This window comes from Eleutherodactylus coqui, chromosome 13, assembly GCF_035609145.1.
Source record: "Eleutherodactylus coqui strain aEleCoq1 chromosome 13, aEleCoq1.hap1, whole genome shotgun sequence".
Taxonomy (NCBI): Eukaryota; Metazoa; Chordata; class Amphibia; order Anura; family Eleutherodactylidae; genus Eleutherodactylus; species Eleutherodactylus coqui.
The window spans coordinates 64,354,529-64,377,069 of NC_089849.1; the positions used below are offsets into that span (position 1 = coordinate 64,354,529).

General features: G+C 40.6%; 1 protein-coding gene across 2 annotated transcripts in view; it reads left to right on the forward strand.

Annotated features, from left to right (window-relative positions):
• Positions 1–11,178, forward strand: part of CD40 (CD40 molecule) — a 38,582-nt gene extending 27,404 nt beyond the window's left edge. The window contains exons 6-9 of one of the 2 annotated variants that reach the window (XM_066588202.1): positions 4,137–4,195; positions 5,702–5,785; positions 9,650–9,693; positions 10,171–11,178. In XM_066588202.1, coding sequence (XP_066444299.1) covers positions 4,137–4,195; positions 5,702–5,785; positions 9,650–9,693; positions 10,171–10,317 — 334 coding nt within the window. In that variant the 3' untranslated portion in view covers positions 10,318–11,178. Of the gene's footprint in view, positions 1–4,136; positions 4,196–5,701; positions 5,786–9,649; positions 9,694–10,165 lie in introns of both variants that reach the window. The other variant, XM_066588203.1, reaches the window with a different exon arrangement.
• Positions 11,179–22,541: the final 11,363 nt, after the last annotated feature.

Consider the following 22,541-nt stretch of genomic DNA (forward strand, 5'->3'; position numbering starts at 1 on the left):
TTAGGATTTCAAGTAGTGCTAAGAGTCCTAATACCAATGTGCCGAATGATGACTCTTGCTAATGACACCAACAGTCACTGTCTGGTTGTCTCCCACGAAAGGGGGCAAAACGCCAGTCCATCCATACAGCCAGCTATGTTCTACAGACCACTGTCGACTGTACTAACAGGTGAGAGCAGCTTGTTTCCGTTCCTGCCCGACTACTACAGCCACCCTAGCAGTCTGAACATTTGTCTCCCAGACCTGATGCAACAGTGCTACCGTGTTTCTCCAAAAATAAGGCCTACCTCGATAATAAGCCTTACCCTGTTTTTATGGAGGGCTTAAAATATAAGCCCCACTCAAAAATAAGCCCTAGCTATAATAAATGAAAAAAAAGGAATACTCAACTAGCAGACGCCGTTCGGGTTCCTCCCGCCGAGCTGTAGGACTCCGTCAGGCTGCCGTGCAGTCCTCAATGCTGACTGAGCATGTCTTGTTGGTGACAGGGCTTAAATACCCTGCCTTTAGCAAGCGATAGCTTTGATTGGTTCAGGAGCGCCGCCTGAGCCAATCAGAGCCAGTGCTCAATGAACCAATCACAGCCATTCATTGAATGACATAATTGAATGGCTGTGATTGGTTCATAGAGCGCCGGCTTGGCTGAGGCAGTTCTCCTGAATCAATCACAGAAATCGCATGCTGGTGGCAGAGTATTTAAGCCCTGTCACCAGCAAGAGATGCTCCGTTGACATTGAGGACTACAGGGAAGCCTGCAGGAGCACCGCAGCCCAGTGGGAGGGACCCAAACAGCGCCTGCTAGGTGAGTATAATATACCCCCCGAAAATAAGACCCTGTGCCTCTTTTGGGGAAAAAATAATATAAGACAGAGTCTTATTTTCAGGGAAACACAGTAAGGACCAGAAGGGGGCAGATTGCTCTAGCCTGTACAACCAGCATGATACTTATCAATGTTTGTCGTCTCGGACAGCTGGCAATGCTCCTTTTGAACTTTTATAGCTAGTAAGTAGGGCAGTTCGGGACCTCGACACTGTTCCCACTAAGGTCGGCAGTCCAGAACAGCATCAAGTAAACATTACAACACCCTGATAATTTGCTATGAAAGTCAGATATACCGGGTCACATAGCATCCAGGCAAATAGTATTTAACACTATCCATGCCTAGTGCAGTGAAGACTATTGTCTGCACCCCTGGTGGTCTAGGGCAGTGATGCGGTTAATGTCTGTATACCTGAAACCTGGAACAGCGAGGGCATTAGGCCTCCTGCACACGGTCAGAAATTCCGCGGCGGGATTTCCCGCAGAATTTCCGCCTGTACACTCCTGCGTAGGATTGCATTACAATACGCAAACCTATGCAGACGGCCGCAATTTGTCCGTGTGAAATCACACGCGGAAAACAAGTCACGGCATGCTCTATTTCTGTGCGGGTCTCGCAGAGGCCCGCACAGAAATGTCACTCCCGGGTTGACATGTCTCCTTCTTCCTGGGTTGGTGGGACAGCCCTCAGAATCTGGGATGGTTCTGTGAAATCCAGGATGATTGGAAGATATGACTAATCATAGAGATGAGTTTAGGGAGAGATAATGATGCAAAGTAAGTAGTTATGGAGTCTACTTATATTAGATGATCCAAGTTACACAGCCAGTATGCAAGGAGTGCAGTGGACCTCTGCCGGCAATCAGCTTTGGAGAAGCGTGTACGATAGGAAAAAGTCCAGCACTTCCATGTATAAACACTTACGACATCAAGAATGAAAAGTCTATACAATAGTGTAACACTTTACAACCGCATCCTCTGCATTCCCTATAGTTACACCCCTGATTAAGAGCCACTGCACGGTTTGAAACGTGTAACCATTAGACTGCTATATGGATTTTTCATTACTGATGTAATAATAAACAAGTGATTTCATATGAGAAGACCGTGCAACTAATGGCTGTGCATGGTTCTCAATGATTGGGCAGAATGCTTCATCAGCACTTTTCCAGATCATTAAAGGGGTTGTCCGGTTACCGGACAATTTGCACTTTTTTAGCGTCCCTTGTACTAAAATAAAAAGAGGAGCAGTACTTAGGGCCCAACAACACTGTTTTCTACAGTATCAGTTTCACATACCGATTGCAGAAGTGTGTCCCTCCCTGACCATGGGTCTTCAGACCCGAATTCAAAGCATGATATGCGCGTATCTGGAAACCCACAGTCAGGCTGGAACACACTTCTTCCATCTGTATGTGCTCGGGCCCTTACCTGTCCTCTGTCGCCATGATCCAGTGCTGTAGCCTTTGTAACGGCTCCCTTGCTTATGTCACCAGTCACTGTACATCATCGATCAAGGCTTATGGGTGCAGCACTGCATTCCACATAGCATGTGCACGGAATAAATTTTCATATTCTGCTTGAATACACAGAGTTTTGTTTAAAATAAAGGAATATGACAGGCAAATTGGTGTATTCCGTTCTATTACATATCAAAATATTGTTTGCAGGTTTCGTTTGCCTTTAATGGCATGTTGTCATTGCATTTATTTATTAAGTGTAAACTGCTATAATGAATATAAATTATAAATGTGTCGTTTCCATTCTGTTTATTAATAAAATGTTATGGCTGCAGGGAACAACGACTTTGAAGAACTCAATCGAGATAGCTCTTTAATTGCAAAGTGTTGTGAAAACTGGCAGCAGTGATATAAATGTGTTTTATATGGAGAAAGACTGAATCTGCTTCAACATAGTACATTATATCTGGTAATTCCTCCAGAAAGCAATGTACTGTAAGATGCACAGAGTACATAGATTTAAAGAAAATAACTTCTCCCTTTAACAGCTATGGTCAATAAGTTACTACTTGATTAAAATCCTATAAGGGTAATTGTGACTTCCTATGAAATTAACCCTAGAGTGTATCTAAGATACAGAAATTAGATTGGGGGATCAATAGGGACAGGGAGAGATGCGAATGGTAACAGTTTCTCTTTAAATATCTGGCATCTGCCAGCTTCATTGCACACATCACAGGTTTACAGCATCACATCCTGCATATACGCCTGGAACACGATGCAATCTTCTGGGTTTAGAACCCGCAGTATCCTCGTCGCTATTCCCTACCAGGACATCTAGGGGATGTCCTCCCTTGTCAGACTCGCAATCTGGGTTTACAGCTCGCAGTGTCCTTGTCACTTACTTCACCTGAGGTTTCTAGGGGGTGTCCTCACCTGTCAGACCCGTAACAGACACAGTCTGGTCCGCACCAGCCGACTTGTAAGCGGGCTCGTGGGCTTATGTATTTTGGCCAAAATATGAACTAATACCTTCTACATTCTATAGCCAGTCCATCTGACTATGCATGCAGTATGCAATGTGAGTATTTTGGGTCGTTAGTCAGTTCAGTTAGAGGAATAGTTGGAACAGATTGGAACTTGTCTCTTGGATGAAAGCTTTCTATATTCATCTAAGTACTGGTTATCTTTCATTTTGCTTTTGTTAGTCTTTTCTCAGTTTCTTTGCTGTATTAGTGCATCTCTCCAGGTGTCCTGTCAGGCATAATCAGGTCCTAGATGAAGACCGTGGGGCCGTCCTTACCAGGACGCCTACCCTGCTTTTAGGCAGGGGTTCACCATTCCCCTGATTTGTAAAGGAAGATTTTTTTCCATCAAATTGTGCCTGCAGTGGTGCAATCTGATTCTGCAGTGTAACATGTGTGCTTACGGCATTTCTGTGTGAATGCTGCTCTGAGTCTGTGTTGGGCATGGTGCTTCTGAGCCACACGGACATGAGACCACCACTTCAGTTATCCATTAGGAGATATGGTTATTAAAATGTGGTATATTTTTTCTATATTTTATGTGGTATATTTTTTCTGTATTGAGAAGCAGACAGACACTCCTGTCACAGTTACTGATGAGGATCACACAGCTCCTGTCACACAGTTATAATAGAGGAGATCACAGCTCATCCTCCTTGTGGAGGTCCTAGGGGTCTGAGCCAACTTATCAGAAAGTTATGCCCTATTCTGTAGATAGGGCATAACTTTCTATCTTGGTCTAACTTCTATTAAGTTACTGTTCAGTTGTTTGGCTGCTCATGTTATATAAAATACAATTTTGCCACCTCCCATTTTTGTCTACCTTTTTAGGTGCGGTGATGGACACACAATTGTACAGCCAGGAACCTCAACCACGGATGTTGTCTGTGGTGAGTTATTATCCTAAGGGGATGCCATGTTTAGTTATCTTTCCTCAAACTGAACAGTAAATCACTAAATCAGGGAGGAACAAGTCACCAGGACAGTTCAAGAGTCAGAGTAATACAAAATGGCAAATACATTGTAGCTTATTACAGAGATGGCATCCTAGTAGGCCAATCAATTGCCACTTGCCATTGGCTGAAGCATGTTTTAAGCTAGTTAGGGTTCTTTTACACAGAGCGAGAAATCATTTGTGTGAGTGAACAATTTACAGAAATTCCTTGTTCGCTTGTTCATCCAGTTTACACAAGCAGATAAATAGTCTACATTTTGTTCGCTTGGTCGTTCATTTGTTCACATTCACAGCACCAGTGACTGAACGATTGCTGTTGAAACGCGACAAATTGCAAACGAGCAACGAATGAGAAGTAAATGAATTATCATTTGTCGGTCAATCGTTGGTTGCATTTACACGGAATGATTAGTGTTATAATTCACCTGGTCCAACACTATTTTTTAAAACAATCATTTTACATCTCAAACGTCGTGAAATGAGCCCTCGCACAACTACGGCGACAGAAAAATAAAAAGTTATTGCATGCAGAAGATGGCGGCAGAAAATATTGAAAAAAAAATAAATGTTTTTTAAAAAATATATAAAAGTAGTACGGCAAAAAAAAAACTATATAAGTTTGGTATCGTAGTAATCGTACTGACCCATAGAATAAAGTTACCGTGTCATTTTTGTTGCAGCTTGTGCGCCGTAGAAACAAAATGCACTGAAAGATGGTGGAATGACGTGTTTTTTTTCATTTTACTTCACTTAGAATTTTTTAAAAGCTTTTCAGTATATTATATAGAGTGAGAAGATAGTCCCTGCCCTATAAAATCTGATGTAGAGCAACCTCTCTCTGTGCCTGTAAGACTATTGGGGCAAATATGTAAGGAATAGAGATAAGTGAGCATACTCGCTAAGGGCAATTACTCGATCGAGCATTGCCCTTAGCGAGTACCTGCCCGCTCGGAAGAAAAGGTTCGGCTGCCGGCGCGGGTGGGGAGCGGCCGGGGAGAGCGGGGAGGAACAGAGGGGAGAACTCTCTCTCCCTCTTTCCCCCCCGCTCCCCCCTGCTCACTGCCGCAACTCACCTCTTCCCTGCGCCGGCAGCCGAATCTTTTCTTCCGAGCGGGCAGGTACTCGCTAAGGGCAATGCTCGATCGAGTAATTCTCCTTAGCGAGTATGCTCACTCATCTCTAGTAAGGAAGAAATCGGTAGACAATTACTATTCATCTAAGGGCTTCTTCAGATGACTGTGAGTTTGTCCCGTTTTCACATGGGATGAATCGAAACCATTGATTTCAATGGTTTTGTTTTCACTAGCGGGATTCTCGCGCGTTTCATATTATGAGCGAGAAAAGATTGGACTTGTATATTGTACTGCATTTACATCCAGCTGGAGACATTTGTCTTCTATTTCCTATTAATTGATGTGATCTTTTTCTCTTCCTTTTACAGGCCCGAGTGCATCCGATAAAACATGGATCTATATTCTATTAGTCTTCGGATGCTTTGTGGTGATTGGTTTGCCTGCTATCATTTGTAAGTACAAATAGATCACAACAGAAAATAACAGCATAGACATGGCAATACATATTGGATTAGAATTTGCCCTTTTTGGTAGTCAACAGTTTAATGTATAGCCACAGTTTCTTGATGACTGCCGTAGGAGAGAGAGGGGTCAAGCTTATTGGATTTCATAGGTTTCTATCAGAGCATTATTCTTCCTTTCTCCAGTAAAATGAACAGTGCACTCAACCAATCTGAGCATTTTGATATATTAGAGAGCTTGGAGTGATAGATGTCAACAAACCAAGTGTTAGCCCGACATCTACATCTACCTCATGTCTAAGGCCAGCTCTATTGCCATGCGGTATCTTAATATCCCATTTACACGCAAAGATGATCGCTCAAAATTCGCTCAAAAGACAATTTGAGTGAGCATTGTGTATAGCTACTAATGGGCACTAATGTCCATTAGCAGCTAATTAACATCATTTGCATGTTAATGAGCCATCAGGCGATGTATTTACAGAACAGCAGGTGGTATATTCTTTAAATACCTGTTCTTTGTTCTGCAGTGGGCTGCTAGCTCATAACAATGTTATCAGCGCTGCCCGCAGAGAACTCATCATGTGGTCCCTGCTATCACAAACAATGGATTTAATGAAATCCATTGTTCAGCAGAAAAGCAAACAATGGTAGGATTTAGAAGCAAGGATTATCACTTAAAAGCCATCCTTTGGACGAATTTCGAGCGATAATCGTTGTGTCTAAATGGGCCTTAAGGCTCTTTTCACACTGCGCTCTGCTATCCAGCAAAGGCTTCTTCTTGACTTGTTGTCTTCTATGCAGAAAACTGCATAGGGAAGCAAAGCAGGATGGAACCGGGACAGAACCATAGGATTTAACATCTGAGATGGACACCTCTTTGGTCTCCGTTTGACATGACTTCCACCCCTGGCAGTGTTTAAAGCTGGATAGAAAACACTTTTCTTGGTGATTTTCTAATCAGCTAAAAACAAATGGCAGAAGAAAGAGGTCTCAAATCTCACCTATTGAGCCTTATGATTCCATCTTGGTTCTGTCCTAATTTCTATCCTTATGCAGTTTTGTGCATGGAAGACAGCTGAGCCTAACATTTGTAGGGATAGGAAGATTGTTTTGGTCCTCAGAGTCTCTTGCCTTCTTTCTTAAATTGAAGCTGGAATGGCAATCAGCTAATCTTCACAAGTTTTGGCACCGGAAACCCTCAGGGGCACGTGTATTAATCCTGCAGGCAAATGAACTACTGTATGCTCAAGTGAATGGCTATTTCTAGTTTACTGCGAATATATGAGCATTTTACATCAGTTTTTGCATTTTTAATGCACGTGTCATCTGAGTGCAATTCATTTTTCATGCACTTGAAAAAAAGTGTCCCAATTGAAGCAATTTAAAACTTCCATTAAAGTCATTAAGTGCATGGACAAAAATGTAAAGACATGCAATTGCGTTCCGTTATAACATGCCAATTGACTTGAATGAGTGATTCTGGTCCAAGAATCACACCAGAATAGGACATTCCACAATCTTTTTACATGGACCTCAGGCTGCATTTCCACGAATGTATATCGGCTCGGTTTTCACGCCGAGCCGATATATAGGTCGTCCTCATGTGCAGGGGGGGGGGGGAGGGAAGAGCCAGGAGCAGGAACTGAGCTCCCGCCCCCTCTCTGCCTCCTCTCCGTCCCTCTGCACTATTTGCAATGAAAGGAGGTGGGACGGGGCGGGGCTAAGTTCTGAGAATTAGCCCCGCCCCTGTTCCGCCTCTCCCCATTGCAAATAGTGCAGAGGGGCGGAGAGGAGGAAGAGAGGGGGCGGGAGCTCAGTTCTTGCTCCTGGCTCTTCCATCCTCCCCCCCTGCACATGAGGACGACGTATACCGGCTCAGCGTGAAAACCGAGCCAATATATGTTCGTGGGAATGCAGCCTTAGGAATGTGAAAATCACATGTTAAGGGCTTAAACACATGGGTGTGCCTTTGAAAATCATGGCTGCATAATGGGACAATTACGAAACCTTTGATTTCCATGGTTTTGTTTCCACTATTGGGATTCTTGCTAGTTAATACTTTGTGCGAAAAAGATAGGGCAAGATCCATCTTCCTGCTTTTTTTCTTCAAACTCACACGCACTAGTGTGGAGTTTGAATAGTCTGCAAAAAAAAAACGAAACCTGTTCATGCGCTAATACACTCAATAGCGGCGAGTGTAATACTGCATGCCCCATGTGTTTTTGCCCTAATACACATATTGACTTTATTGGGTCCGAGTTCTGTATAAGATCTGTTTATTTTCAAACTAGGAGAGAACTCGCATGTTAAAATTGTCTGCGTTATTAAGCCTTAACACTTAAAGGAGTTGTCTGGTTGTAAACTCTTGATGTCCTATGCACAGGATAAGTTATCAGTAGTAGATTGGCAGAAGGCCACTGCCTGATCAGCTTTTTGCCAGGCTGGTATACTTGTGCACTGAGCTGATTTCTGTAGTAAGCAAACAGCTCTGTTTCAACTGCAGTGGCCAAGCTTGGTATTGCAGGCAAAGCCCCAATTCATTTCAATGAGAACTTGGCCTGCAATAGCAAACCTGGCCACTGCAGTAAGAACGGAACTGTCCGCTTCCTGCAGAAATCAGTTCAGTAAATGAGTGCGCCAACCCGGTGAATGGCTGATTGGCAGGTGGCCCAGGCAATGAACCCCTGCAAATCTACTATTGATAGCTTATCCTGTGGATAGTACATCAAGAGTTTACAACCAGACAACTCCTTAAAGTGTTAAGGAAGGACAGGACATCAGTAGTTTACAACTGAAAAAACTCTCTAACTGTCTTTGAGTGTTGATTCTAATCAGATCGACTAAATAGTTATTACCGTGATGGCTTATTCACCTGGGCAATATTCCCTTGCGAGTTCTGTCTGATTGCTATATGGATGGAACTCACATGTGAAAAGAACCCATTCATTTAAATGAGTTCATGACCACAAGCAATTTTTTACTTTGACCCATGGTTTGAGTTTGAAAATCCATGCATGTCCTATTGTGTGAGGCTTGCACCAGAATAGGACATGTAATGTGCAGTGTTCTGCATATCAGACAGCACACGGATGGAGTGTCCGTATTCAGGCCAGGACTCTCAGGCACAACTCATATGATATTTTTTAAGTGTCCTTTAATAACATTAGTAAGAAAAAATAATTAGAGATCAGCGAGCATACACACTAAGGCAAACTACTCAAGCGAGTAGTGCCTTATGCGAGTACCTGCCCGCTTGTCTCTAAAGATTCGGCTGCCGGCAGGGGGCGGGGAGCGGTGGGGGAGAGCGGGGAGGAATGAGGGGGAGATCTCTCTCTCACTCTCTCCCCCCCGCTCCCCACTGCTCACTCCTGCAACTCACCACTCACCCGCGCCGGCCGCCGAATCTTTAGAGACGAGTGGGCAGGTACTCCAATAAGGCACTACTCGCTCGAGTAGTTTGCCTTAGCGAGTACGCTCGCTCATCTCTACTAATAATGTCAAACATTGATCTTCTATGATGAACTGCATGATGGGCCCGTTTTATACTATAAATGTTAATGTAGCTGCTTATCTATCAAGGCCAACCAAGGCTATTAGATGTACATTAAGGTAAAACAAGCTCTCTGGGACAATTTTAGCCACATTTTCCTCATTTGTTATTCAGATCAGATTCCTTCTTGATTTACGAAAGGCAACTGGATGATATCCTTGTATCTAATCCCATACTACCCTCCTATTACATTAGTCATGGGATAAATATGTAGCCCTTCTTTATAGAGTATAATACTTATATTATCTGGAGGTTGATACATTTGATTTTACTGTAGTTAACCTGCTTTTTCTTTTATTTAGTTATGAGATTACATCGGAGGAAGAAGAAGAATGAGAAAAAACAGGTAAGAAATTATCACATTTGTATGCAAAATACCGTTATGAAAAAAACTAAGTACACTCTCTTCGAATTCTATGGCATTACGTATCGAGACATAAAAAAAAATCTGTCCAAGAATACACAGGATGTCAGCATGTCCTTCTTGCAACTTTTATTATGGTAGAAACAAGTACAAAAAATGTTCTTGTACATGTTCCTGCCATAATAAAAGTTGCCAGAAGGGCATCCTGATATCTTGTGTTTTATTGGACGTGTTGGGATGGATTCATTGCAGTTTCTTACATTTTTTGGGCTTTGGCATAAAAAACATCTGGTCCTTAGAAGGTCTTAAAATGAGGTAAATACAACTTCTGATGAACGACACAAGATAAAACCAGAGTTCAAAGGGGGTATACTTAGTTTTTCTCGTGACGATACACATAAGAACTCTGTCTTCCACAGCACCGTTATCATGATTGTGTTTAACCTTGAATTTTAACAGAATCCACCTGACCAAAACAATCAACAGCAGCCTATCAAAGTGAACCAGCCTGAAGAATATCAAGACGATCAGGATATTACAATGCAAGGATTGCCGGTGGCCCAGGAGCAGGGAAAGGACTACCGGTTGTCACAAGAGGAAGTCTAGGAGAACTATCAATGGAATGATTTGCATAGGCTCAGAATCAGACATTGGAGATGGGCAACAGTCTGACAGTCATTGCTAACTACTAAAATTAGCAGTGCAAGTTTTTGCTATACCAGCAAAGAATATTAACCTGGGCTTAAACCAAACTGGAAGTGGTAGGATGTTGGCTACCTAGGAACAGACCACTTTAATCATAACACTCTTTGATGAACTGGAGAAATTGCCAGCTTACCCAACCTAACTATTCCTCCTCACTGAGTGTATGGAAGCACAGAGCCAATGCTGATAAGCATAAAAGCAAATGGTTTTCCAGCAACTCGGACAGCATAAAATACTTCCTAATTTCACTAAGAGCATGGATAAAAAAAACAGCATAGATGTTTAAATGCTTACATGTTTCGAACAGGAACTCTTAGTAATGGCATAAGATGAACCATTAAATACATTTCTTCCTGCTTTTCACCCAATCTATTAAAAATGTATCAGATAATAGCATATATCATTAGTAGGTTGTTTTTTCTCCTCCCCTTGTTTGCAATTCCCTCTTTCAGCTTCTGTATATGTAACTGATTTCACTGATTGCTCATTTGCCCAACAATTGATCTGTGGTAAAGGGACCAACGATCAGCCAACAAACCAGCTGCACATCTCCCTTTTTTCAATGGGGACATGTGCAGTCAAACTAACGATTGTGGTAATGATCTGTCATTGGCATAAAGCAGATAATCTATCCATGTACATTGGGCTAATGAGCGCTGAGTGACATGACCATTGTCAGTCAGTGTTTGTTGAAAAAAGTTTGTTAGCCAGTAGAAAAAAATGTGATTGTTCTCAGTAAGCGAAACCAAGTAATCTTGTAGATATGATAACTTTTAATGACTAACAAAAATACATGATGTTATAGCAAGCTTTTGGACCTACTCAGGCATTAGCCTGAGGAAGAACCCTATGTAGGTTTGAAAGCTTGCTATAACAGCATGTATTTTTGTTAGCCATTAAAAGGTATCATATCTACAAGATTACTTGGTTTCTCTTGCTGAGAATAATCGCATTTCACTGTTTGTTAGCATGGGCAGATTATCTACTCGTGTAAAAGGACCATAAGAGCTCCTGCTCAAAACATGTAGGCGTTTAAAAATATTTGATTCCTTTTTTTCCATGTTTTTACTGAAATGATGAAATAAACAAGTCTTTTATGTTGTCTGAGTTACTGGAAAAACTTAATTGTCTTCTATTACACTCTTTAAGGCCAGTTTCAGATAAGTGCATTATTGCTGCATTTCTGCATCCATAATATGGACGTATGTTCTAGCCCAACCATGGGATTTACTGGCCCAAACTGTCACTGTTATAGGGATCTATGATGGTGACAGTTGGAGTGGGTATACCCCATGGTTTGGCTCGGACACACATACGTATTACAGACATAGAAATGCCAGTGCAATATGCTTGTTTAAAACTGGCCTAAGGCCCAATGCACAGGGGTATATTTGCATTGTGGGATCCAGAGCGGGCGTCCAACTCCAGATTCTGCAGCAAACACTGCCCATAGAAATGCTATACAAAATTGCTCAATCAGAGTTGGAGGGGACCTCCAGGGTCATTGGGTTCAACCCCCTGCTCAGTGCCGGATTCACTAAATCATCCCAGACAGATGTCTGTCCAGCCTCTGTTTAAACTCTTCCATTGAAGGAGAACTCACCACCTCCTGTGGTAACCTGTTCCACTCATTGATCATCCCCACTGTCAAATTGTTTTGTAAATTAATTGTATATGAAAACTGTAAAATGGTGTTTAAAAAAATCTTGTCATGTCCTCATGTCAGTGAGGCAGCTGTGGCCCAACCGATTCCAACTATGTATTTCTTTTGTTTATACACACCCATTATAGACTTTTCTTAGATTTGCCTCCTGACACTGTGAATAAGTCAAGTGGGTGGTGCCCATAGCTCACTGTCAATGGGTGAGGTCAGACTTGATAGACAGCGAGCAGTGGGGACTTCACACTTGACAAATTCACAGTGCTGGGAGACGAATATAAGAAGAGCCACTATGGAGGAACCGTGTTGAGTATAAACAGTATTTAGTTTTTGCTATTGTTGTGGACTATGTGAATACATTCATAAGGTAGAAGAATTATGATTTCTTCCCTTTATGAATGTGAGCCCCTTTCTTGTAGTCATAGATTTTGTCTAATGAAATGCCTTTGTGATGCCAGGATACTACCTTTTTCCTGATGCTTTTAGTCTTTCTGGAACTGGCTCTTTTTATAATTGATGGTAAAAGTATCCTCAAATGTGTTTTGCATAGCAAAGGGGTTGCGGTCATAGCAATAAATTCTGGTTCCACAGTGGACTATCTATTAAAGCAGAGGAATGGATGTCTTGCCTTAAAGGAAATCTCCAAACTTTAAAAAAAAAAAAAATTGTAAATTTGTCACACTACAATTAGCAGAAATAGTGTGGTACCGCGTTAGCCAGAAGAAAACCCTTGTAATATTTAATACTCTGTATAAAAAAAGACAAAAGTATTCAAGACAAAGGTATTATGATAACTTTATTGGCTAACCAGAAAAATTATATATGCAAGCTTTAGATAGAGGCTACTTAATGCCTCTTCATCAGTCTTGTCAGATTATAACAGAGGAAACATATTTATACATAACCGATCAGAGACAGTGTGATTAATTTACATTTTAGAAAGACAGGATAACAAATGGAAGGAAAAGCTCAGCATTTACATAATGATAAACTAGAGTCATAGGACTACGTCTTGTGTATAAGATGAAAGCGGGAGAGGGAATCTGGCAGCTCGAATATGCTGTCAAACTGCAGTCATTAAATTGTAGAGTAGTAGGAGCTGAGCAGATTCTATACAAGTTTGTGGGGGACGATTCAGTATAACTTGTATTTTATTGATTCAAACTTTGCTCATTCTGAGTCGAACAGTCCAATGGGCGGTCCTACCAGTGATTGAGAGCCTTCCCAGTTATACAGAGATCACTGATAGAACCGCCCACTGGACCACTTTGTTTCTCAGATGTAATCTGATGCGTTCATAATTACTACAGCTTCTCCTTTATCCACTGGTTTAATGGGGATATCATTAACTTTTAGTGACTTTAAAACCTTCCTCTCTTTCATTCTGAAATTGTGTGTAATTTTGTGGCATTTGTTTAAAAGTTCCAATTTTACCTTATTTCTAAAGCAGTCTGTATAATCCAGAATTGGGTTGTATCCAGATTGTGGGGTCCAGTTTTTAAAAATGACAGAGATAGAAAAATATGTTTCCTCAGTTATAATCTGACAAGTCTGATGAAGTCTCTAAAGCTTGCATGTTCTATAATTCTCTTCTCTTTTTTATACTAGAGAATTTAATATTACACTGTGATTGATATAGATTGCATATGATAGATTAGATAGATAGATAGATAGATATGAGAGATAGATAGATAGATAGATAGATGTTTTATGGTGTGGACTGGAATAGGTGCTTTAAAAAGAGTAAATACAAAATACACTTTTTTTCTTAAAAGATTAAGTATGTAACATTTGAAGCTTATTTTCTTAATAAAATCTTGCTACAAAGACTCTTGTAATTTCTAAAATTTTCCCAATTTGAATAGAGAAGTTTTTGACAAGTAGAAGATATTTTATTATAGAAACAGAGGTATGAGCAAAATTATATTACTATTCAATAATCATAAAGGGACTCTGTCACATCCTATAAGTTCTAGAAACTAAAATTATGGAGTTTCCTTCCTCGCCATTCCCCTGCTGTCTGCCCATAAAACCATCACTGTATGTATCTCACTTTGAACGCCACATAACGAGGACTTGTTTTAAGTAGTCTATTATGATAAATCCTTTTTTTTGCCTAAGAGGAAGAGCCTGCATTGTGCTAGGAACACATAACTGTCAAAGTAACATCCACAATGCCCTTGAGAAAGACAGAAGGTGAGCAAGGAAATGTCTGAATATCCATATATGCAGGTGGGTGACCAGAAAACACTTGTCAGTAAGTTCAAAATGGCCGACTATGTTTCCAACTTCTTGCTCCACTTATAAAGTATAAACTATTTCTTTAATAACAAACTTCTATGCAAACTACTAGAGGAACGTTAAAGAGTATGTTCAATTATACTATTTGATTGGAGAGCTACCGGTACTAATCATTGTAATAATAGTATTCAGTGTGATGATAAGAAAACTTGTACTAACCAAACCTAATATGCTTTCTATGAAGTTTTTAAATAATACATTTTCATAGCTACAACACTAAGAACACTTTAGTGCTATTGAGATGGATCGTGGTCTCCAGAGCACTGTTTCCAGGATGGCTCTATGATTATCGGTAGTATAAGAGGAACATTTAAGCTTCTTTATAGCAAAGGGACGAACAGAAATTCTGTGTATATATTACATAGTACAAAACGTTTTGTGATAGCCGTTCTGATTTTTACCCATTACCACAATTAGCAATTTCACTGGTATCCCACAATCATCTTTAAATAAATCACTGGATATATGTCCTCAAACAATAATAATCACGGGTAATATCCATTATACTTATGAGAATCTAGGAAGACTATTGTCTTGCATTGTTAAAGCCTTAAGATGCCAATTTTCATAACCAGCAAGAGAATGCTAAGGCTGGTCAACTTGGACAAGGAACCCAGGTCTATCACTAGGGTAATGGAAGACCTGGGTTTACTGCTGTAGATCTGAACTACTGGACGATTATCGCTCCATTTCCTTTGTTTGAATGAATTTTGAGCGATTATCGTCCCGTGTAAATGGCCCATAAGAAAATTAGGTTAAATAGATTATTGGTTAGGTCATCTATACTTATGGCTGGCCTTACGCTGCATGGTGCCCGTTGCAAAATTGCCCTGACTCCATTTTTTACTATTATGTGGTGTTGGTATTCAGTTCTTTTGTTCATTTTTTTCTACTCCGTTTCCCCAGGACATATTTAATATCTTAGGAAAGTTGATTAAAACTGCTGTACATGTGGACTATGTTGGTAGTTTTACTCATTTTCTTTTTAAAAAACCTCCTTATGTTGACTTTTGTTCTTCATACACTGTCTCCCTTTGTGCTGCACGTAGTCCTGCAATTCTGGCACGTATTTTGTGTTTTATTTTTACGCTGTTCACTGGGCGGTAAAAATGACACATTACCTTAATTCTGCGGGTCAGAATGATTACAGTGATACTAAATTGATACATTTTTGTTATGCTTAATTACTTTTAACCCTTTCCAATCCAATTTGTATCCTGGTTTTCCTAGGGGGCTTACTCTTTTTCTGCCGTCATACAACGACGCAATATGCTGGCTAAAGCCAGTACTGCATGAGGTGACATGTTGGATAGGCTCTGACAGCAGAGAGGCTGGCAATACACAGTAAGAGAACCCAGATGGATGTCTACCAACATCGGAGCCGTACAGCCTTAAATCATAATGTCTTCAGAGGTCAGACAGTGGATTGGAAAGGGTTAAAAAACCTTTCAGAAGAAAAATTGCTTTGGTTCACAGAATTCCTAGACCCATAACTTTTTTTTTCCATTGATGGTACTGAGCGAGGGATCATATTTTTGCGGGGCGAACTGTGGTTTTTATTGGTACCCTTTCGGAGTACGTATGATTTTTTGACAATTGTTATTCCTTTATTTGGGAGGTAAGGTGACCAAAAAACATAAATTCTGGGACTATGTATTTTTACTTTTAATGGCGTTCACTGTGGGGCATAAATAGCATGCTATTTTAATAGTTCTGACCTTTTTGCAAGCATTGAGAGCAATTTTGTTTATTGTTAATATTTTTTTACATCTCTACTTTTTTATGTGCAAAATGGGAAAGAGGGTGATTTTGTTAGGGTTGGAGTTCTACTTTATAGTGGTTTTCCGAGTTGTTAGTGAGGCCGGGAAATGTCCGCAGCGATCACATGATTGTATAACACAGAAGTCAGGAGGGAATACCGACTACCAGCGACCACAAGCGACAAAGGATGAGAGTATGCACTGTTTCTTATTTTATTACATACACTGAAAAAGAGACATCTTGGCAGTGTCTCTATCAGACGACAGTCACCACTCCCTTGTAGATGGAGGACGGTATTCTGTGAACCCGCACAGGTCACACATAGCTCAGGCCAGCCATGTCTATACACTTAAGCCAGCCAACAGCTATTTCTCTTGAGTTCATTATAAACCACAGATCTGAATCTGTATGGTCGTTCAATAAGGAAATGTGAAAAAGTCACTGCCAGACTCTGTAGTTGGGGGATAGTTGGTAGACCATCATACACATTAGACGGTTGGCCAGACATAACAAAATTGGCAGGTTTTGTCAGCATTTATCTCACATTATTTGCAATTTTTACTTTTAATTTTTGCACTATTAGCAATCATTTGCTCTGATATTGTAGATATTGTCATTTATTGTGTAAAACTGAACTCTTGAAGGAAGGCTCCATTACTCTGTTGGGTTGCCTCTGTTTTACACAGTTGTGCCTCTTTTGCGTTTGTATGACCTTCTCGTCCAGAACAAACATAACATGCAGGATGTCCTGGACATATTGCTGAGCTGTCATTGTCTCTTGTACTACCACTAGGGGTGAATGAATGTCATATGCAATGGTCCCTAAGACTATCACACCAGCAGTAGGGTCACGTCCCACAGCAAAGGCAAGTTTGAGGCACTCACTCCTAGGTCTCCAGACACAAGCATACCCATCGTCAGTGCTCAAACTAAACCTGGATTCATCACTGAATACAACCCGATTCCACTTTGTAGCGGTCCAGTTTCATTGTACATGACAACACTGCAAATTAAGGTGACAGTGGGTGGGTGTCAAAGGCAATACATGTAAAGGGTGCCAGGAGACTAAATGTCAATCAGCCAAGCTCTTGGAAATGGTTCTGAAAACAGGGGCCTGTAGCAATTGTGCCACCTGTCGCTGGATGGCAGAGAATGAAACAGTTGAATCTGGTCATGTTTGTTGGATGATCAGAGGATCCTCTCTACTGGTGGTCTGTTGAGAGCGATCTGAGCTCGGTGGCCTTGTATGCATGCCCTCATGCATCTACTGTTCCAAACACCACCTAACAGTCTGATTAGAAGGGCCCAGGTGGCAGGCAATTCATTGATATGACCATCCAGCTTCTCGCATTCCAATAATGAACCTCAGAATCCGTTAACTGGGAAAAATCTCTTTGATTGTGTCATAGAGGCGTCTAGTGCTCAACAAGCTCTACACAAGCGGAAGAAGAGGTCACTACACACAAGAAGCCTCTGAGAGCCTTTTTATAGGTTAAGGGTGGAACCACTTTTAGGGCCTCAGGTGGCAAGAATGTTCATCTAATCACACCACAGCTCTAATTATTTGCATATCTGTATGAGATGTAACCATTGAAAATAGACAATTCCTTCTAGGTGACATATTAACATAATATGTTAGACTGAAAAAAGACATATGTTTATCCAGTCTATTAACCCCCCTCCCCCAATGTTGATCCAGAAGAAGGCAAAAAATCCCAATGAGGTAGAAGCCAATTTATCTCATTTAAGGGAAAAAATCCTTCCTGACTTTAAATCTGGCAATCAGAATAATCCCTGGATTTACAATCCCTCTGAAGTAATTTGTGACTATAACATGTAATACTGTAATGCTCAAGAAAGGCATCCAGGCCCCTCTTAAACTCTTTTATCGAATTTGCCACGTCCTCAAGCAGAAAGTTCCATAGTATGGAAAGTTCCATAGTTCCATCCCCATATAGTCACATTAGTCACAATGAGAGCTGTTCTAGGGTTGCTGGCAATCCCATGATCGTCGAGTCCCAGACAGGAAACGGCAGTGCTGCTTCCTGCATGTAGCCTGCGAAAGGGAATGCGGAAGGACTCAAGGACACAACCTCCTCCTATTAGATTGCAGGAGCTTTAATTCTTCTCTATATTTTTAGTACTGTATATTTGGTCCCCAACGGGTTAAGTTCAAAATACAAGTAAATATGGTACGAGTCACTTATATTTGCTAATCTACAAAACCAAATGTAATTACTTGTAAATGTAATAAGACTTGAGACGAAATGTTTTCTGCTGGTAGAATGCTTTATAATATTTGCAGTACTTTCCAATTTATTAGTCATCTGAGCATGTTTATGTTCCCGATTTTAACACCTCATTGGATGTAGAAATAACCAGTTGTTAATATATACTGATAAACTGATGTGATGAATGAAAAAAAAAATCAGGCTCTTAAAAAGATATGTAATGTTCTTCTGATGGATTTCAATTCAGTTTTAAAGCCATGGGCGTAACTATAGAGGATGCAGGGGATGCGGTTGCACCCGGGCCCAGGAGCCTTGGGGGGCTCATAAGGCCTATCTCCTCCATAAAGGGAGCCCAGTACTATGAATAAAGCATTATAGTTGGGGGTTCTGTTACAGATTTTGCACTGGGGCCCCAAATCTTCAAGTTACGCCTCTGTTTAAAGCTATAGAATTTACGGATGTCTTTGCAGAACAACCACTATAGCCACCAAGATACTGCTCCGAGCTATACAATGTTTCAACACACTGCTAGGCGAGGAAACAAATCTAGGTTGAGTGGCAAATGGAGAATTTTTCTGGCAAGTACTACTTTATTTAATAACTGGGACTTCAGGAAAACGGTGAGGTTGGGAGAATGTTCAGTGCTGAATGACGTCCAGAGTGCAACTTCACTGACCGCTCTTTATTTCCACCTTCTACTAGACCAAAGCCAAAGTGGTTTCACCCCAGTTAAGAGGCTCCTACGGTAGGGCGCCGGATTTGAGGAGTCCGCTTCCAGTCACTGTTATGGGGATCTTGTGGCTATTACTATTATGAGAATCCCGTGGCTTTCACTGCATTTGAAGGGTCATTTAGCGGTAACTTATAAGGGGTTCTTTTTGCAGACACTTGTTATCATTTTAGCATTCACATTTGAGGCTACATTAGTGGGAAAAAAATCATTGTTAAATAGCGTTAGATTTTTTTTCATTTGGTGATTTACAGCTATTTATCCCCGTTATTACAGCTATTTCTACTTAATTTAAAATTAAGTCGTAGCCTTATTGGTATCTTGGCACACTTTAGAGAATTTCCCAGAAAAATTATCACAAATTTAGACACAGTGACAAAAAGGTCCAGGCCATTAATCGGTCATCTTTTAACTTTTTTTTCTGCCAGGCAAGCATTACTTGGATGAATGCAATAGCACAATGTTCTGTATAAATATCATATTCTTCTTGAATTACTCTAACATCTTTTCTCTTGTTGTACTTTTTGAAGATAGCGTCCTTAAGAAACTCGGGTATTAATTTTCTGTTAATCTATAACCCAAAAGAGATACAACTAGTTTAATATATGTATATACTGTATACTTGACACTAGTCTTGTAGTGTCCCATTTGGTCATTTAGTGATTCCGCCATGAGTCCACATGTCTGGTGTCACTCTTAAGGGGGTTGTCCAAGTTATTATTTTTTTTTTATTTTTATACCCTCTTTCACCAAACTATATTTGACTACTATGCTTACCCTGGAACTGGAGCACATCTTCTGCCCTGGTGATGTCACATGGGCTTCTAATGTAGAAGCCATGGGACTGTGTACAGGATGTCATTGATGATGCCCATGTCAGACCTTCTATTTGCTAGAGCAGTCACATGGGTAAGCAACCACATGACTGCTGCAAACCCAGTGTGCACAAAGAAGGACCGGAGCAGCGAGGCCATGGAGAGGGGAGTTTCACTATTTATTTTTAACTTTGTCAGCCCCCGAATTTTATTATAAATTGGATAATAACAATCAGATAATCACCATGAAAGTTTACATATTTTAAACCCACATGGTTTTTAGTCATAGTATCATAGCATGACTAAGAACCGTGTAGGTTTGTAACATGTAAGCTCTGTCTGGGTTACACTGTTTTGCTTTTAACATGCCTTGAATTAAACTCTTTTGATGCACCCCATGATCCTATACGCCTTGGCAGCAGCTGCCTGACACTGGTTGCTCCGGTTCGGTTTACAGCTAACTAAAAAAACCCAAGTCCCTTTCCATGTCAGTGTTTCCCATTTAGTGTGTAATAGTGACATGTATTTCCTCTGCCCATAGGCATAACCTTACATTTATGCCTGGGTCAGGCTCACACGAGCGTAAGTTTTCAGTGTATTACGCGTGTGATGTATGTGTGTGTGATACACGGTAATTCGCAGGCAATCAAATATATTGCCTTACGCTGTTTCGCTCACATTTGCATGTATGCATTGCGTAATACGCAAGTGCAAAAAAGAACGTAGATATTCTGTTTTGCCGTGCATTACGTAGATAGATCCCATTGTCCTATGGGTGTGTAATCAATGCTGCCTGTATGCAATTAAATTATGTATGGGCGGCGTATATATGCGCCATTGTGAAACAACAGTGCAGGAAATTTAACAAAAAAAACGAAACAGGAAAACTGCGCATGACAGAGTGCGTGATATACATTGTCATGTGCATAACAATATCACAGCCCCACAGCTGCAAAACCCTGCGTGACTAACGCAGGGTTTATGCATCTAGTCTTGTGAGCCCTGCCTTAGGCCGGTGAAATTTAATGGTAAGTTTTATCACTCTGCATTTCATTTTCAACTGTGAATGCTGTAGAGAAAAAACTATTTATGGTGTTTCCCTGCCTTATATTATTTTTGCCCCAAAAGAGGCGCGAGGTCTTATTTTCAGGGAATGTCTTTTTATACTTACCTAGCAGGCTCGGTCCAGGTCTCTCCCGCTGCTCTCCTGAGCTCCGAAACGCTGAGCCGCGGCATTGATTGGCCAATTCATAAATCCCGCCTCCACAACTCGATGACTATTATTGGTTCTTCAACCACTCTTCAGCCAATCAATGCAGCGCCCAATAAGCCATTGCATCAGTGCATCAAGTGCTGCATTGATTAGCTGAGCAGCGCCCAAGAACCAATCAGAGCCATCACTTCCTGGAGGTGGGATTTATGAATCCTGTAACCAGGAAGTGATCTTCTGTGGGCGTCTGAGGACTTCAAGAAGCACATCGGAGTTTTGGAGAGCAGCAGGAGGGATCTAAACCATTCCTGCTAGGTAATATATTTCTTTTTTATGTAATGCAGCTCAGGCTTATTTTCAGGGTAAGGCTTATATTTCAAGCCTCCCGGAAAAACTCAAAAAAAAAATTAGAGTAGGGCTTATTTTCAGGGTATGTCTTATTTTGAGGGAAACGGGGTAACAGATTTGCTTTTACCTCATCATCTTCTACAGTTTTTCCTTCATTACTTTTTAAAGGGCCAACACTTTCTGTTTTAATCTTTTTAGTATTTATATAATTGAAGAATAGTTTATGGTTAGTTTTACTCTTTGGCAATGAGTCTCTCTGTCTCCATCTTTACTGATTGTATTTGCTTTCTATATATTTTTTACTTTATAGCTTTTTAGTACTGTTTGCTGCCTTCTTGTTTTAATAGATTAAACTCTTTATTTTTGTTTGATTTTTTTTTGCCCACTGGTTTTCTCCTATTACTAAGTATTTTTTCCCATAAGGTATGAACCACTCAATTTAATTTAAGATGCTTTAAAAAACATCCCATTTTTTGTCTGTACTCTTATTTTGGGGGACATTGTCTACGTCAGTAAGGGTAAGAGCAGCTCTATGCTGATCAAACTTTGTCTTCCTAAAGTTCACTGTTTTTGTGCATCTCCAACAGAACACCCTTTTGAAAGACAGGTGGAAATGTGTTATATTATGGTCACTATTTCCCAGATGCCCCCCGACCTGCACCTTTCTTATCCTGCCAGGTCTGTTGCTTAATATAAAGTCCAAAATGGCCGTCCCTCTAGTTGGGTCCTGTACAAGTTGGGAAAGATAATTATCTTTAATTATTGACAGAAACTTGTTTCCTTTATGAGATCCGCAAGCTTCATTTTCCCACTTTATGTCCAGATAATTGAATTCCCTAATAATAATTACCTCATTGTGATTTGCCGCTTCATCTGTTTGCCTTAGTAATAGGTTTTCAGTGGGTTCTGTTATATTTGGTGGCTTATAGCAAGCCGCTATTAGGATTTTATTATTGTTTTTCCCTCTATGTATCTCTACCCATAAAGACTCCACGTGTTTATCTCCTTCACATTTTTCCTCCTGTAATGTGGGCTTTAATTAGGATTTTATATAAGGACAAACCCTTCT